Source organism: Nothobranchius furzeri, chromosome 2 (assembly GCF_043380555.1).
Source record: "Nothobranchius furzeri strain GRZ-AD chromosome 2, NfurGRZ-RIMD1, whole genome shotgun sequence".
NCBI lineage: Eukaryota > Metazoa > Chordata > Actinopteri > Cyprinodontiformes > Nothobranchiidae > Nothobranchius > Nothobranchius furzeri.
Genome location: NC_091742.1, coordinates 28,399,596 through 28,417,144, shown reverse-complemented (window position 1 = coordinate 28,417,144; position 17,549 = coordinate 28,399,596). Strand labels below are relative to the sequence as shown.

The 17,549-nt window shown below is 45.5% G+C and overlaps 2 protein-coding genes across 3 annotated transcripts; one reads left to right on the top strand and one right to left on the bottom strand.

Annotated features, from left to right (window-relative positions):
• Positions 1-2,431: 2,431 nt before the first annotated feature.
• Positions 2,432-4,491, top strand: LOC107396025 (NF-kappa-B inhibitor alpha). Its single transcript, XM_015975527.3, has 5 exons — positions 2,432-2,859; positions 3,195-3,300; positions 3,393-3,600; positions 3,681-4,018; positions 4,092-4,491. Exons 1-5 carry the CDS (start codon positions 2,642-2,644, stop codon positions 4,119-4,121), a joined length of 900 nt encoding a protein of 299 aa, XP_015831013.3. The 5' UTR covers positions 2,432-2,641; the 3' UTR covers positions 4,122-4,491.
• Positions 4,492-5,214: 723 nt separating this feature from the next.
• On the bottom strand, positions 5,215-15,873 carry LOC107396026 (proteasome subunit alpha type-6). 2 transcript variants are annotated; one of them, XM_015975528.3, is made up of 7 exons: positions 15,686-15,873; positions 14,687-14,781; positions 10,960-11,041; positions 8,169-8,324; positions 7,915-8,093; positions 7,669-7,763; positions 5,215-5,389 (listed from the first exon to the last, which is right to left on the bottom strand). In XM_015975528.3, exons 1-7 carry the CDS (start codon positions 15,759-15,761, stop codon positions 5,332-5,334), a joined length of 741 nt encoding a protein of 246 aa, XP_015831014.3. In that variant the 5' UTR covers positions 15,762-15,873; the 3' UTR covers positions 5,215-5,331. The 2 variants fall into 2 exon arrangements, with proteins under 2 accessions (XP_015831014.3, XP_015831016.3); XM_015975530.3 differs by lacking the exon at positions 15,686-15,873 and adding an exon at positions 15,532-15,679.
• Between the last annotated feature and the right edge of the window lie 1,676 nt (positions 15,874-17,549).

Here is a 17,549-nt window from a genome sequence, read left to right as displayed (position 1 = left end):
CTGTGGCTACAAGTAGCTTACCATCACTAGCAGTGTGTGAATGTGAGAGTGTGTGAAAGCGTCTTTGGGTGTCTAGAAAAAGCGCTCTATAAGTTCAATGCATTATTATTTATTATAAACATACATGTTTACAGCCTGGTCACAAAAACACGTTTTAGGTTTAATGGATCTAGTTTAGACTCGGGATAACTCTGAGAGGGGTGCATTTTTTGTTACTCTTCTGTTTAAGTGTATAAAATATTTTTAACGCAGAACAACAAATACATAATAAACGACAACAGCAGTAACACATTTACATATCACCTGCATCCTGTTGTTCTGTGTGGCTAAATCTGACAGCTGTACACACCTGTGTTAACTTGGGCTCTACGTTTACAACGATTTCCTGATAGGCCTACCCAGTCTCTCAGCCTCTCCAGTAGCAGGTGATGGTCATCAGTGTCGAAGGCTGCAGTCAGGTCCAGCAGGACCAGAACAGAACAGTCCCCTGCATCACTGTGGGTCAGAAGGTCATTAGAGACCCTAAGAAGAGCTGTTTCAGTAGAATGAGCTCTACGAAAACCTGACTGGAAGCTATCATAGATGTTATGTTCATCAAGAGCAGCTGTGAGTTTAGCCACAACCTTTTCCAAGATCTTGGAGATGAACGGAAGTTTAGAGATGGGTCTGAAGCTGCTATGGAGAGAGGGGTCGAGACTCGGTTTTTTAAGAAGCGGGTGGATTACAGCGTTCTTAAAGTAAGCAGGGACCTGACCAGAGACCAGAGAAGCATTAATTATAGAGAGCACGCTGGGACCGATGGACTGAAAAGCACTTTTAAACAAAGATGAGGGTAAGATGTGGAGGGGGCATGCAGAGGTCTTCATAGAGTTAACTAGTTTGGTTAACTCAGGCAAAGAAACAGGAGCAAAGCTATCTAGGATGATGGGCCTGGTTGGAGTCGGGAGAGGCGGCGATAAGGCTGAAGGAGAGATGCTAGATCTAACCTTATTGACTTTGTCCACAAAGAAAGACAGAAAGTTCTCACAGTCTGCAACAGAGTGGATGGAGGCTGTAGGAGAGGCAGGAGAGACGATGCTGCTGATGGTGTTAAACAGCACCTTGGGGTTCCCTTTGCTCTGGGACACCAGGTTGGAGAAATAGGAAACCCTAGCGTCTCTGACTGCAGAGTTAAAGGATGACAGAAGATCCTTTAGGTGCAGCAGATGGACGTGGAGATGGGTTTTCTTCCACAAACACTAAATATTTGGTGGGGGTGGAGGTAATGAGCAGTCTCTACTGGATACTTATATTTCAAATGTTTGTTAGAATATTCTTGCATGTGTGTTCTTTGTTGAATGTACAGCCGTTTTTATTCTTGCTGTTACTGCAACTCGTGCGATTGCTGTCACAGAAATGTATGTGCGCCCCCCTGGGGGGGCCCGGAGCCCACCCCGGCCCACTCTGCCTTAGCATGATACATGATGTAAGTTACCTAAAATTATGTAGTTATTTTTTTATGCACTCTGCATGTTGGTATGTGCGATTTAGAGTGAGACAGTATGGATAAAAGGCCAAATACTAACCAGTTAAAATAGTTCCAAAGCAGGTTGGCGCCATCCTAAAATGGCACAAACGTCCAAGAGTTCACTGCAATCCATGAGATGCAGGTTTGGCCCTTTGATGCAGATTATACTCCATTTAATACATGATGTTAACACATTTTGAAGCCATTTCTGCAAAACCCTTTGATCTCCAGTGTTGTGAGGACACATTTTGGTGCCTCTGAAGCATTCTGCACCTGCCTGCTGTGATGCACACCTTTTCTCTAGAGAAGCACGGAGGTGTCGGCTGTGCATGCGGGCTCTCACGTTCATTTATTTGGGCAAAGGTAAAGAAAAAAAATGCAGCGCTGCATTTTGCTCAGATAATTTCCCCACAGCGGCTGCACAGTGACACAGTGGTTAGAGCTGTTGCCTTGCAGCGAGAAGGTCCTGGGTTCTGCCTGGGATCTTTCTGCATGGAGTTAGCATGTTCTCCCCGTGCATGCGTGGGTTCTCTCCGGGTACTCCGGCTTCCTCCCACAGTCCAGAAACATGACTGTTAGGTTGATTGGTCTGTCTAAATTGTCCTTAGGTGTGCATGATAGTTTGTCCTGTGTCTCTGTGTTGCCCTGTGATGGACTGGCTCTCTGTCCTGGGTGCACCCCGCCTGATTGCCCATTGGAGATAGGCACCAGCCCCCCCCCCCCCCCCCCCCCCCCCCCGTGGACAAGCGGGTTCAGAAAATGGATGGATGCATGGAATTTCCCCAAAGCTCAGAAGGGAATTCTTCATGAGGCATTCAGGGACTGTCAGCCTCATGGACGCCCATCGCGCCTCACTGATTGAAATCACCTGTGACATGGGTCCTGAGAGCGTCTCACACACCACAGGTAAATAATAGACGTGTAGCAGGAAACTACGGGTTTTCACTCTGTGTCAGCTGGAGTGGGGGGGGGATTTCTCTCAAAAGCACAGCTCCGGTGTGATTTCCCTAGCTGTTGGAAATCCCCGCCGAAGCCCCGCCCACTCCCTATAAAACCCGCAGCGCCTCCCAGCTGCTGTTAAACTGTGCCGAGCTTGTGCTGGAGTTGGTCAGAAGAGCCGCACGCGACTTCAACATGGACGTACACCGAGCTGCTGACCACGGACACACGGATTATAACATGGAGGCCAAGCGCGGGAAGGCGCTGCCCTGCCACGAGGACCGCTTCGACAGCGGAATAGATTCGCTAAAGGAGGAGCTGCTGTCGACCGAGCTGGACGCACTGCGCGTGAGCGAGTCTGTCTGGGGGGACTGGGAGCCCTGGAGGGCCGAAGTGAACGAGGACGGAGACACGTAAGTGGCGTCCATAAACCCCAACATTCACGGCCACTGCTTGTGGCGCGGCGTTTGCGCAACAGTAGATGCATGGAAACGAGCTAGCGCAGACTGCAGATGTGCGCAGCAGTTGCGCAGTCTGGGCGGCGCTAGAGCGCTCCAGGAAAGTCCCTGGCGCGCTGCCAGTAACTGATAGAACATCAGTGTCAGCCGCAACCGGTGGAAATTACCCGACAAAACTCCCGTTGTTGGCGTAACGCTCCGAGCTGTGTTCTGCTGTGTGTGTGTGTGTGTGTGTGTGTGTGGTGTGTGTGTCTTTAGCAGCTACTTTAACTTTACTCCCCCTCCACCAGGCTTCTCCACTTGGCCATCATCCATGAAGCCACTGATTGCGTGCTGCAGATGATCAGACTGTCCCATGGCCACCCCTTCCTCAATGCCCAGAACCACCAGAGACAGGTAATGCATCATCATCATCATCTTCATCATGGTGGATCTGCTGCACAAATGGCCTTGAACTCCTTACTCATGAACTGGTGTGCTCATGGCAGACTGCCCTCCACCTTGCTGTGATCACCGAGCAGCCCCAGTTGGTGGACAAACTCCTGAAGGCCGGCGCCGACCCCTTGCTGGCTGACAACCGCGGTAACACGCCGCTCCACATCGCCTGCAAGCAGGGCTCCCTCGCCTGCTTTGGTGTCATTACCCAGAATTGCCAGCGCCACCGCGCCTCCATCCTGTCTGCCTGCAACTACAGTGGTAGGCGTCAAGTTTCAAGGCTCCAAACTCAGTCGGTTGCTTTGGAATCTATTTGTTTACGAGTTTCCTTTACTCTTCAGGACACAACTGCCTCCACTTGGCCTCAGTCAACGGTTATATATCTCTGGTGGAGAGTCTTGTGAGTTTGGGTGCAGACATTAACGCGCGGGAGCCCTGCAGCGGCCGGTCGGCTCTCCACCTGGCCGTCGACCTCCAGGACTCTACACTGGTCCACCGCCTCCTTGACCTTGGCGCAGACGTCAACTGCTTGAACTACGGTGGTTTTACGCCGTACCACCTCACCTACGGGCGCCATAATGAAGAGATCCGCTCCCAGCTGTACGAGAGGACAGCCCAGGATCTGAGGGAGCTGCCCGACAGCGAGGACAGCGACATGGAAGACTTATCGGAGGATGAGGTCAGTAGAGATCCAAACGTGTGACATCGGAGAGGAATTTCAAATATGTTAACATGGTGTTTTTTCTCTCCAGGTTTATGATGACATAAAGTTTGGGAAGTAAATCCAAAGCAAACCTTCGGCTGGAGGCGTGAACATCAGGCTGCTACTGGTGTTGCCTAGCAACGGCTCCCGTGGGGGAATGGAGCAGGTCTTCCTCCCCTCCCTGTACCGCCACCCCCCAAAGGCCATGGTTCTGGCACAGGTGCTGGTCCCATGGCTGCGAACAGGACCAAAGATGGTGTCCAGTCTGGCCATGTGTGCTGGAGAAGCCACCACGGCTAGACCGAATCGTCTACGCTTCTGTACCCGTGTAGACGTACGATGTAAATAACAGATGTACTATACTGTATATATAGAGATTATTTTTGTACTGTGTCTGTGTGAATGTAACACTATCATGTTAAATAAATTCTTGAGTGGGAAAAGTTTTACTTGAGTTGAAGCTGAATTTCCCTCCATCTCGTCAGCCTGACGAACAGATGCTGCCTCTGAGCCATACCAGGAACAGTTCAGGATTTCCTCGAGTTGGGCGACTGCAGCAGGTCTGAGTCAGCCTAAAGGTCCGTGGGCGGCGGAGGAACAGTGTGCTGAAACCTTCACTGAACTGGCACGACCGGATTGGCCCTCGGCAGAGGAAGTGATCCAACGTGGGGAAATCCCTCGTAGATTTCCCCAGCTTTACGCTGACCTGGAAATCCTGGCTGAGCCAGAACTTCCCAGTGACACGAAACCAGGAATTAGGATGGACTTGGCTTTTACAGAACAGACTTTCCCTCAATCATTAAAAGCCCATTATTGCTTCAATTAGGACTAAAATATCTCATTTGGCCAGATATCCAAAATGAAGTCATGAAGCGAGCCTGTCTACCACCCGTCTACCAGAGCCCGTTGGCTTAAGGGGCTCAAACGAAACAGTCTTATTTCCAGTAAGACAAACGTTTCTTTGACAGAATCAAGTCACATCCACACTGCAGCGTTGAGTACGGTAATACAAGGAAACCTTTCAGAACATCAGTGTCATACGTTCTCAGAACCACAACAGGAAGTCAGAGGTGGGCTTGTGTTCTGAGACGTTCCACCTGCTGCTGCAGAAGCACCTGATTAAAGGCTGGTTTATGTTGTGTAGATGGATAAAGTTCATGAGGCACAGAAGATGTTTTACTCAAAGGTTTTTATTAAACGTAACGGTGGGGGGGGGGTACAGCAAATAAAGCCAAGTCTTCTTCTGGAAACTGCATCATGCTCTCGGTCAATCCAACAGGTGGCGAGTCTCAGTCCCGCTCTGACAGAGACATGAGGTGGGTGTCTATTTCCGTCTCTGTCAGAGTCCTGCAAACACAACCATCACACTGAAAATCATCCAGGTGACAATTCTGATGTTTAACGCCCAATGCCAACACTCGTTAGATCTGTTTGAGGAATTTCAGTCTGGTTTTAGAGAGTATCACAGCACTGAAACTGCATTAGTGAGAGTTACAAATGATATTCTCATGGCCTCAGATAAGAATCTTGTGTTTGTTCTAGTCTTGTTAGATCTCAGTGCTGCCTTTGACACAGTTGATCACAATGTTCTTTTAGAAAGACTTGAACATGTTGTAGGGATCAAAGGAGCAGCGTTAGGCTGGTTTAAATCCTACCTGTCTGACAGATTTCACTTTGTAAACGTACATGACAAATCTTCATACTCCAGGGTTACTTGTGGAGTACCACAGGGTTCAGTGCTTGGAACAATTCTTTTTACTATATAAATGCTCCCAATTGGTATAATCATTAGACAGCATGGGATAAACTTCCACTGTTATGCTGACGATACTCAGTTATATTTATCCATTAACCCTGATGAACCTAATCGGCCGGGTAGATTACAGGCTTGTCTTGAGGACATAAAAAATGGATGAATAAACTTTCTGCTTTTAAATCAAGACAAGACGGAAGTTCTCATCTTTGGACCAGAAATTCAGAAAAGGAAATTGTTTAGTCAATCACCTGACCTGAATGGCATTACATTAATCTCTCATCTTTGACCAGGACATGCCATTCTAATCCCAGGTTTCACAAGTTTGTAGGATTTCCTTTTTCCACCTTCGGAATATTCCTAAGATTAGAAGCATCCTTTCCAGGAGTGATGCTGAAAAACTAGTTCATGCATTTATTACATCAAGACTGGATTACTGTAATTCATTACTCTCAGGAAGTCCACAGAATGTAGTTAAAAGTCTTCAGCTTGTCCAAAATGCTGCAGCTAGAGTTCTGATGAGAATTAAAAAGAGAGATCATATCTCTCCTGCCTTAGCTTCCCTACATTGGCTACCTGTTAAATTCAGAATAGATTTTAAGATCCTTCTTCTCACATATAAAGCTCTTAATAATCAAGCTCCATCATACATCAGTGACCTGATTGTTCCATATGTTCCTAACCGAGCACTTCGCTCTCAGACTGCAGGTTTACTGGTGGTTCCTAGAATATCTAAAAATAGGATGGGAGGCAGATCTTTTAGCTATCAGGCTCCTCTCTTGGAAAAGAAAGTGAGCTCCTGCTCGTTGGGAGGCAACGCGCTGTGCCAGAGCATCGGTATCTGAAACCCGCCGTAAAACTGACATTTGACCGAATTGTGACCTTTACCCTCTTACAATTTAACCTTCCCCTCACCCCGTCCTAACTTTAACCAGCTTGCGCATGCAAAGCTCTGATTGTTGACGCGCTCCAGACATCTGCGTCCTGAGCACGGCCACAGTAACATTATCAAATTAGGTGTCACCACCTCAAAAGCAAATTTAACGTGTGATCATGTCGGCTCATTTCCTTTTATGTTTTCTGTCTTTTATTCTTTTATTTGTGCCTGATGCGTTTCGCTGCTGCAGAGCGCATCACATGTTTTGTCCTCCAGTGACGCACCTCACTGATGCAGCTGGCGAGCAGCGCACACCCCGCTGTTTTAGTGGTCGGTAGATCTTTTAGAACTGCAGTTCAAAGGTAACTCATGAGGTGAATATATATGAACCCAGGTAGCAGTTTTTCTTTAGGATTGAGAGGAGATGCAGGAAGATAATAAACAGACAGGAGAGAAAAATAGTCAAAAGCAAACTAGTTTTTGTACCTGCTGGTTGCAACAAACAGACACCATTGAAGGTAATCAGAAGTGAGGAACAGAAAATGAAATAATTATTTTAATGTTTAGAGCAGCAGGAACTCCGAGAGGCTGCAGGCGCATCAGTGAGTTTGCGGCCGCTGCGCAGGGGGAGGGGGGAGAGGGCTGAAGCAGGGGGAGGGGGGAGAGGGCTGAAGCAGAAACTACCGTTGTTAAAAGAAATGTGTTTAACTTTGAAAATGTGGGCGCAATTTTAATTGTCAAAAACTCCAGCGAACCAACCCATCCCCCTCCCTGCGTCAGAAAAAAAGACTCGATTTTCATTACTTGACTTGTCGACTTTAAAAAAGATGAAGTCATGCAACCCCTAGTCTCTACTGCATACTTGTTAAACTTTGCTGTAACTAGATATTTGGTGCTCACATCAACACCGTGATGAAACAACTGAGATAATTATTTGTAGCCCTTAAGATGGCTGAAAAGCTTCAGTGCCAGAAACAAAATGATTGTTGGGTTCACCTGAACCATGGATTCTGTGTTGTGACGACGCCGACCTCCAGCTCAGAGGGCTTAAAGTCAATGGAGAGGACCGTAGAGAGGCAGGAGATGGCCGTCTGAAAGCACGGGGGGGTTAAACACATGGTTAGACATTTGCACATCTGCCTTCGAGCTGAGGTCTGTGTCAACATGATGCCCGTAAAACCAGCTAAAGGGGAGCTGCTCTACTTGCACACTTCGTATCAGCGCTGCTGCGTGTTTTTATACCTCAACAGTCTGTTCAAAGGTCCAATCCAGTTTCTTTTTTACTTTCTTCTCCAGGAAGCTGGTGGCTTCGGTCTGCTTCACTCCAGCAGCGGTGGCCTTAAAGCCGCAGTAGTAGCCGGCCGGGTCGCATTTGTATACCTGGGGACCAAACTCCTCGTCTACTCCGATCACGATCATACCTGCGGGGTCACGGGAAGACTTGTTCAGGTGAAATAAGGAAAACATCTAACACAACGTTATATGAATGTACTCACAGCAGCCTAGCGGTCGCATCTCAGCATTCTGCGTGTAGACCTGTGAGACGTCTGCGATTCTCTTACACAACATGTCCACGGGGATCTCATAGCCGTACTTGTACTGCCAGTTGGCTGCCTCGTAGCGGGCTCGTTGGACCTGAGACCTGCTGTCAGCTGAGCAGTGGTCGGCGCAGGAGAAGGGACGGACAGATAATCGACTGTTAGAACCAGCACGGCGAGTACAGATTAAACATGGGGTTAGGGTCCGCAGCAGGCAGCTCAGACCACTGCTCTACCGGGTCCACCCTTCCCGGGATCCATTCATCTCCCTCTGTCCTATGCATTTTCCCTTTCGCTGCATTTTTTATCAACTCTTTTTTTATATTATTTTAACAATTTTTAAATCGTTTTTTATTTTTAATTCTTGTTGGAGCGCCTCGTGATTTTTATCTTGAAAGGCGCTTCATGAAAGATCTTTTTCTTTTCCAAAATCGGAGAGTTGTAGGATCGACCCGGCTCCTGGAGAAGAATGCTGCCGTTGTGTCCTTGGGCGTGGCCCGCTGGTGCTCGGCAACCCTGTTCTGCCAGTGAGCCCCGGGACAGCTCTGGCTACAATGTAGAGTGTGGATGGGTGAATGACTGCGTTGTAAAGCACCTTGGGGGGCTTCTATACAGGCCATTTAATAAATTCCATGTTGAATAGAGCTGCATGAAAAACGATGAAAGCGAGGTCGATCGTGCCAATAACAGCACGATGGAGATAACACAGCATTGGTTTCAAATAGCATCATGTGACCAGTAAACCGGGTACGGTAACCTGTGCGATCCGCAGAAACAACGCAGCTGAAAGTCGGTGGTTTTCTGGACACTCGACTCAGTTTTATGGCTTTTTGCCAGACTCTGAACCAGGAAGTGGCTGCAGGCAGTGAAGCAGAAGGCAGGAAACTCTGGCGCAACCAGTGACTCCGCCCCCTAGCCAATCAGCAGCCAGAATCATGATGCAGGCCTGACTCAGCCTTGCCAGGGACCTCAATGGAGCAGGGACTAAAGACAGGGGAGGAAGTAGCGGGAGAAAACCGAACCATGTCCGTGGGAACAGCGGTCGGTCCGAGTGGCTCTGGACAAACACCTCGAGTGTTTATGCGTGTTGCAGCTCCGTGTTTCCATAAATGGAAGGATGGATATTGCAACAGATGGTTCTGTTTTCAAGAATGTAATATGAAATTAGCATAAAGCACATGTGCACACACCACCGGGGCTAGCTTACACCCCCTGGTGGCTCATGTCCTCATCCTAACTGCAGATTGTGCTAAATGCATGGTGAGGTAGTTTAGAGGGTCACAAGTAGGGATGGGTACCGACCGAATTCCACAGTACCGACCGAGCACCGATTCACTTCATTTGAAACAGTGCCTCGTTTCGGTACCCGACCTTCACAACGAGAACTTGCCTAGACAGCTGCGCATGCGCAAGAGCGTTATGTCGTCGGTCGCTGCGAGCCAGTTGTAAACAGAGCAGCATGGTAGAAAGAACGCACGCTAACGCTTGGGTCCACTTCACTAAATGTGATGGGTAACTGGGTGATGATGAAACCAGCGACAACGATCTAAGTGAGACATCCTCATCTTAATCTGCTCCGGTAGGTAAATAAAATGTTTAAGATAACGTTAGCTTGATATGTTAGCTTCCGTTTCACTAATGGTGCGTTCGCCTTCTCCTCAGCAATCTGAATTTCCGACTAGAAGAACATGAACGCGCTCTAAAGTTTGGCTTCACTTTACTAAATGCGACGGGTGATTGGGTGAAGACGAAACCAGCGACAACGATCTAAGTGTGAGGCATCATCGTTTTAATCTGCTCCAGCAGCTAAATAAACTGTTTAAGATAACGTTAGCTTGATATGTTAGCTTCCATTGCTACCATTGTTATCAGCTAATGGTGCGTTCGCCTTCTCCTCGGAAATTCTAACTTCCCAGTAGGAAAAATCAAAAGAAAAAAGACGGTAAAAGGAATGAAGATACACAGTAAATTTAGTTCACAGTAAAGATGTTTGCTTCAGTTCAATTGTCAGCTTATAAAACTACAAGGACGATGTTAAAATACAAACAGTTGTATGTTATTTATTGTTATATTTATCAAATATTGTTATATATTGAGAAAAATATATATTTAATTATAAAAGAGAATTAAAATAATAAACACTCAAAAGTATCAAAAATTGGTACCGTTAAGTACCGGTATCGATTCAAATGTCAAAGGTACCCATCCCAAGTCACAAGCATGGCCACCATTTTTAAATTAGATTTTATTTTTCATTAATTCAGCTAAATATTTTATTTATTCATTCTTCCCGTTTTACTTTATTCATTTATTGTTGTTTGTTTTGTACAAAGCCGAATTGGTTCCCTTTCTAGTTTCTAATGTGGAAAGGTTCAGTCCAGCTAATTTTTCCACTTCCCGCGTCTTTAATCTGCTCGGATTATAAAATGCTTTTTTCATAGGTGACTTTCATAACTTTGGGAACTGTGACTGACAGAGGAGACAGTCCTGGCCCGGGTTTACCAGTGAAGTGTGACTGGACCACTTGCAGCAATCACATGAATCTGGCTTTAGCTCTTATTTGAAGCCATATGTACAAACTTTGAGATTTGAATTAAAAATGAGCATGTTTGAGTTCAATATAAACAACCAGTGAGATGCTGGTTTGGGTTTGAATCTGTAAAAACCAACAGAACGCATAAACAAGGAGTTACATACCTCCTACTCTAACAAAGGACAGAAAACATGTCTGTATGGGTTGTTTTCTTACCCGTCATCCCAGACATGACGCATCCAATAGTGTCTGTTATTCTGAAAAGGTGAGTCACTGTGGAGGCATCCAGAAGTTTGTCCTGTTGGTGACACGATGGTAAAACAGCAGTGAATGCAGGGTCTGTGTTTAATGTCCACCTCCACAGTTCCAGGGTCCCAAATAAGCATCATAATAAACTCCAAACAAAAGCCGAAGATTTGGAGTTTTTAGGCCTAGATTCAAGCAAAACAAGTTATGATGTGAGTGGAAGAGTCACTGCTGGTGTAGCAGGACGCTCGGTGAGCCTGGCTTTAACGTGGCTTGATGTTGATTTGATACGGTCTAAGGAAGCGTCATCAGCTAAAACACCTTCGTACTTGTAAAGTCTGCTTTTCATGACTTAGCCATAAAGACTCGCAGGGTTCCTACAGGTTTCATCAAGTTAGACCTTTTCCAAAAGCACCGACATAACAACTTAGTTCCAATTTCACAAAAATAAACACTTGAACTTGTGTTTATTTATTTATCTTGATGTTTTATTATACTTTGCACAACACTCGGTGGAGAACAGCAGCAGAGCGAATTGAGCGTTCAGAGAAAGGGCAGCTATGGTAAAGTAAAACATGTTTAAATATAACAGTAGGGCTGGGTACCAGGAGGTACTTCTACTACTACTGTAACGACGGCGGTACCTTAACGATACTTTTGTTGAAATCTATATGTGTTTTATTTTAAGAGGATAACAAACTACTTTAAAGGTTATCGATTTGGGCAAGAATACGTCACGTGTTCAGAGTACTTTGCAGAGATGGAAACGGTGGAATCAACAAGTCAACTCCATGCCGTGACTTTGTTCTGCTCAGTAACTGAACAAGGTTCATTTTAGGGCTGAAACAAAATGGTTTGATTCATTTTTTACTGATTCAAAGCTTGGGTAAATGTGCGCACCACAGTCTGAACACATTAACTGGAGCACTCCGTGGTGATCTAGGTGCTGTGGAGGAGAATGGGGAGCAGCAAAGAGAAACCTTTGTAAAAGGATTTGCACTACGGGTAGAGTGGCTAATGCTCAGCTAGCATGTAGCACGCTCACGAATCACGATCATGTAGAGTTCAGAACAAATCACCTGTGGGTTTAGTGCATTCACTTCATATTAATTATAATACTATAAACAACAGGTCACTACAGTCTGACTAGAACGTGTTTCTAGGAACAGAAGCTGGTTGGGTTAGGGTTGGCAGCAGCTCACCTGTTCCTGACGGGAGAAATCCTCTCATCAGCAGCAGGTGGTCTACAGAGACACGGCTGAACATGGAAAAAATAAAAAAAATAAAACACGACTAAAAACACCGACCTCAGACCGGCCCACCGGGATATTGCCCAGTTGGGTGCCAGTTCCGCCCGCCGTTGGATACAACTTAGACCTGTGGCTCGTATTAAACCAAAACCAGAACGCACCAAGGGTGCTGAAAAAGAAGGGGATGGAGGAAACTGTGTTGGCCAATCACAGACCTATCTCACATCTACCTTACTTATCTAAGCTGCTTGAGACGGTTGTCATTCTTTTGATGTTAGATTTGTCTGCGGCCTTTGACACGGTCGATCATGACATACTTTTGGATCGGCTACAACATTGGGCGGGAATTGCCGGTGTAGTCCTACAATGGCTACACTCCTACTTATCCGACAGGAGTTTGTGTGTCAGTGTAGGTGAAACCTCCTCGACCTGGGCGGGACTCAAGTGGGGTGTGCCACAGGGGTCTGTACTGGGTCCGCTTCTTTTTGCCATCTACTTACTGCCGTTGGTGAATCTTCTTCGGCGGTTCAGGATGCGCTTTCATTTTTATACTGACGACTGTCAGATCTACCTCCCCCTTCAGAGGGGGTCAATGGGTCAATATCAAAGCTTGTAGATGCCTTAGAGGATGTGCGCTCCTTGATGGCTACAAACTTTTTACAGGTGCTGGCCAGTAAATTAGAATATCATCAAAAGGTTGAAAATATTTCAGTAATTCCATTCAAAACGTGAAACTTGTACATTATATTCATGCAATGCACACAGACCAATGTATTTCCGATGTTTATTACGTTTAATTTTGATATTTATAGGTGACAACTAATGAAAACTCCAAATTTGGTATCTCAAAAAATTAGAATATTCTGAAAAGGCTGAATATAGAAGACACCTGCTGCCACTCTAATCAGCTGATTTACTCAAAACACCTGCAAAGGCCTTTAAAAGGTCCCTCAGTCTTGTTTTGAAGGCACCACAATCATGGGGAAGACTTCTGACTTAACAGCTGTCCAAAAGACAATCATTGACACCTTGCACAAGGAGGGCAAGACACAAAAGGTGATTGCTAAAGAAGCTGGCTGTTCGCAGAGCTCTGTGTCCAAGCACATTAACAGACAGGCGAAGGGACGGAAAAAATGTGGTAGAAAAAAGTGTACAAGCTCTAGGGATAACCGCACCCTGCAGAGAATTGTGACGACAAACCCATTCAAAAATGTGGGGGAGATCCACAAAGAGTGGACTGCAGCTGGAGTCAGCGCTTCAAGAACCACCACGAGGAGACTCATGAAAGACATGGGATTCAGGTGTCGCATTCCGTGTGTCAAGCCACTCTTGAACAAGAAACAGCGCAAGAAGCGTCTCGCCTGGGCCAAGGACAAAAAGGACTGGACTGATGCTGAGTGGTCCAAAGTTATGTTTTCTGATGAAAGCAAGTTCTGCATTTCCTTTGGAAATCAAGGACCCAGAGTCTGGAGGAAGAGCGGAGAAGCACAGAATCCACGTTGCATGAGGTCCAGTGTAAAGTTTCCACCGTCAGTGATGGTGTGGGGTGCCATGTCATCTGCCGGTGTTGGCCCACTCTGTTTCCTGAGGTCCAGGGTCAATGCAGCCGTCTACCAGGAAGTTTTAGAGCACTTCATGCTTCCTGCTGCTGACCAACTTTATGGGGATGCAGACTTCACCTTTCAACAGGACTTGGCACCTGCACACAGTGCCAAAACCACCAGCACCTGGTTCAAGGACCATGGTATCCCTGTCCTTGATTGGCCAGCAAACTCGCCTGACCTTAACCCCATAGAAAATCTATGGGGTATTGTGAAGCGGAGGATGCAATACGCTAGACCCAACAATGCAGAGGAGCTGAAGACGACTATCAGAGCAACCTGGGCTCTCATAACACCTGAGCAGTGCCACAGACTGATCGAGTCCATGCCACACCGCATTACTGCAGTTATTGAGGCAAAAGGAGCCCCGACTAAGTATTGAGTGCTATACATGCACATTCTTTTCATGTTCATTCTTTTCAGTTGGCCAACATTAGAGAAACAAACATTTTTTCATTGGCCTTTAGAATATTCTAATTTTCTGAGATACCAGATTTGATGTTTTCATTGGTTGTCACCTATAAATATCAAAATTAAACGTAATAAACATCGGAAATACATTGGTCTGTGTGCATTGCATGAATATAATGTACAAGTTTCACGTTTTGAATGGAATTACTGAAATATTTTCAACCTTTTGATGATATTCTAATTTACTGGCCAGCACCTGTACATCTGAATGATGCTAAGGCTGAAGTAATTGTACTTAGCCCTGGCATGTCTACACGCCCATGCGATGCTGTGAATCTGGGCCCAGCTGGAACCAGGAAGCCGCTGGAACCGGAACGTACAGTTCTCTAGTTACCCCAAAAAGACAAATGAGACAACAGCAGGACGTGAACTCACCGGTACTTTTTTTTGTGTTACAACAACTGCACAGTCCTTCCCTCGGACTGCTACTGACGTGAGTCCACCTTGGTTTATAGCTTTAAACGCATATTCTAGAAAAGAAGAAAATGCAGAGTAACTAACCACTTATAATTTCTTTTGTCACGCATCTAAACTGAACTACAAACAAACAAAAACGTTAAACTACATCATTTCATTCTATGGCGCTGTTCGAACAGCTTATTTTCATTCATTAGTCTTACAACAGTTTCACGTCTTTAATTAAATGCAACCCTGGTGGAAATGACCAGAAACAGAAAAGCGGTGTGGAAACTGAAGGTTTCAGCTAACCAAATGTTTAGTTTGACTTTCCACACAAAACACTACAGACGGTGATCTCCTTCTGCTGGAAAACCGAACGGTGTAAAGCACCACAGAAGGCTGAGATCATGTCAGGAGTGTATGTGTGTATACATACATACATACATACACACCCTAACTAGATACTAACCCTAACCCATACATACACATATATACATACACATACATACATACATATATACATACATACAACATGGTCAGGTATAGAGGGAACGATCAGATTCCAACCCCTCACCTGTGAACCGTTAGATTTAAATGAACGCTTAAATTGAATACGTTCACTTCAGGTACAAACCAGAAAATCACAATGTACAATAAACCAAGACAAACGAAAAGCCTTCAGGTCAAATATTAACCTGATATGTAAGTAAGACTATCTGCAATCAGCTGGCGCTAACCACGCTAACTAGCCTAACAGCAGCATTTACATCTTATTTCACATTAGCGTGGGTAAAGTAGACAGAAGTCAACAACACTCATACCATCAGCCCCGCTAAGGTGAGCGACCATTTTCGCTCTGGCGGGTGTTTTTATCAGCTCGCAGCCGAGCTAGGCGAAGCGTGACAGAGCATTTAGCCTGCTAGCACACAGTTAGCCAGCGACCCGGCTACCGTCACAACCACTCAGCCTACTAACCAACTTGATAGAGTCTCCCTTCAGGAGAGAAGATGGTAATGTGTCGATCAAACCCTGCACTCGAGCCTCGGGACATTCTGCGAGATGAAATTGATCCAGAAGTTCATCCAAATAAATGTGCTGGTAGACTTCGCTTATTCCACCCGGAAGTTATAGCGAAGGCACGCGGAGTGCTTCCGGTGTCAGAGGCCCGCTCTGTTCCATTGGATGACAGGGAGCCTATGGGGAGCCTCCTGGGTGGTGACGACAATGTAGGAAAGCTTCCAGAAAAACTTTCACAAACAAGTTCTATTAGCCTGGTCACTGATTTATAAACGTAATTTTACTCCCCATACATACTTGATCTGGAATAACAGGAACACAGTGTATAAAAATAAGTCATTGTTTTTCTCTAATTGGGTTGAGAAACAGATCATTTTTGTGAATCAGTTGTATAATACTAATGGACAGCTTATGTCTTACACAGAACTCCTAAACACATAAATTTCCAGCAACTCCCAAAGAATATGCCGTACTGTTTGCTGCAAGACCTATGGGTGTTAGAATGCTTTTTAAAGGTGTTCTACCTGTTGTACCGCCTATTTCTCCTCCCGACCCTGTCAACACATACGTAGGAAAAGTTTGTCTTATCGAGCATAAAAACAGTCATAGGAATATTCGTGCTTTATTTCAGAGAGAATCCTTATCTGTTCCATATGTGATTTTTTTATTGGAATTCCTTTGTCACTGACATCAGTTGGAAAAGAGTACGGACCATTCCTAATAAGTATTTTGTGACAAATAAGGTCAAAGAAGTTTCATTCAAAATACTTCATAAGTGTTACCCAGCTAATCGTTATATGACAAAGTTTAAGAGGGACATTGATGTGAACTGCTCTTTTGTGGAAGTCACCCTGAGACCGTTCAGCACCTCTTCTGGATCTGTTCACATGCTACAACGTTTTGGAAAGACTTTAGCAGATTTATTATCGGACAGCTAGACTAGGACCAAGAATCATTCTTCCTCTTATCCCTTCAAGGAAGGAACCATCTCCTCCAGCCGTCTCCAAGAACCTCTCATCAGCTCCAACTCCTGGCTGTCCGCTCTCCACCACCCCCCTACCGCCCGACCCTTATAAGCTCACCACGCAGAAACTCTGGACCTCGTCTTCATCAAGACCCCTTTGCAACCCTTCTTCACAGACCAACCAGTGCTCCTTCGCATGCCCTCCAACCACCTCCTGACAAACTTCCTGGTACTTCCTGCATCAGGTTGAGCAGCGCTTTGAGTTCTCCATTCTAAAATAAATGATTTATTTTCTTACCTCCCTGTTTCCGCCTCTGATTTAGCATGTCATTGCTCAAGAGTACCACAGAACATGACGCATATCTATTCTGCCTATTGAAGGTAAGAAAGGCCACCTTGGGTTTTAAGGGAATCTGAGATGTCTCAAACTTAATTCCTGCTAGTGCAGTTGTTGTTATGGACACCCTTAATTATAATTTCTATAGTAACAACATGTGTGGATGGCTTCATTTGCAATTTAGACTGATAAGAACACAATTAGTACTAAGATAAATGAATTTATTGCTGTATGGAATAGGAAATTACAGAGGTCTGATATGTGATTACATGTTATATCGGCTTGCCTGTTCCACTCATCTCCTCCCCTTTCTGAAGTGCTGTTTATTTTTCTTTCCTCATCTTTAAAGAGTCCTGTACCGTCCTGTTGATGTGTCCTTAGGGATTTTCCCACCATCCACAGGTCCATAATAAAGCTGAACCACGGATGTTTGTTTCCGCATTTGAAGTTACCTGATTAGATGTTGACTCAGAGGATGACTCAGCAAAGTGTCGTGATGTGCTACCTGCAGAAGTGGAATC

Excerpts from the sequence above, each read along its gene's own strand:
- LOC107396025 (XM_015975527.3), top strand. The coding sequence starts at position 2,642 with ATGGACGTACACCGAGCTGCTGACCACGGACACACGGATTATAACATG. Across the intron at positions 3,301-3,392 it reads CCCAGAACCACCAGAGACAG|ACTGCCCTCCACCTTGCTGT; the intron begins GTAATGCATCAT and ends TGCTCATGGCAG. Across the intron at positions 3,601-3,680 it reads GTCTGCCTGCAACTACAGTG|GACACAACTGCCTCCACTTG; the intron begins GTAGGCGTCAAG and ends TTTACTCTTCAG.
- LOC107396026 (XM_015975528.3), bottom strand. The coding sequence starts at position 15,761 with ATGTCCCGAGGCTCGAGTGCAGGGTTTGATCGACACATTACCATCTTC. Across the intron at positions 14,782-15,685 it reads AGGGAGACTCTATCAAGTTG|AATATGCGTTTAAAGCTATA; the intron begins GTTAGTAGGCTG and ends CTTCTTTTCTAG. Across the intron at positions 11,042-14,686 it reads TAACACAAAAAAAAGTACCG|GACAAACTTCTGGATGCCTC; the intron begins GTGAGTTCACGT and ends TGTCACCAACAG.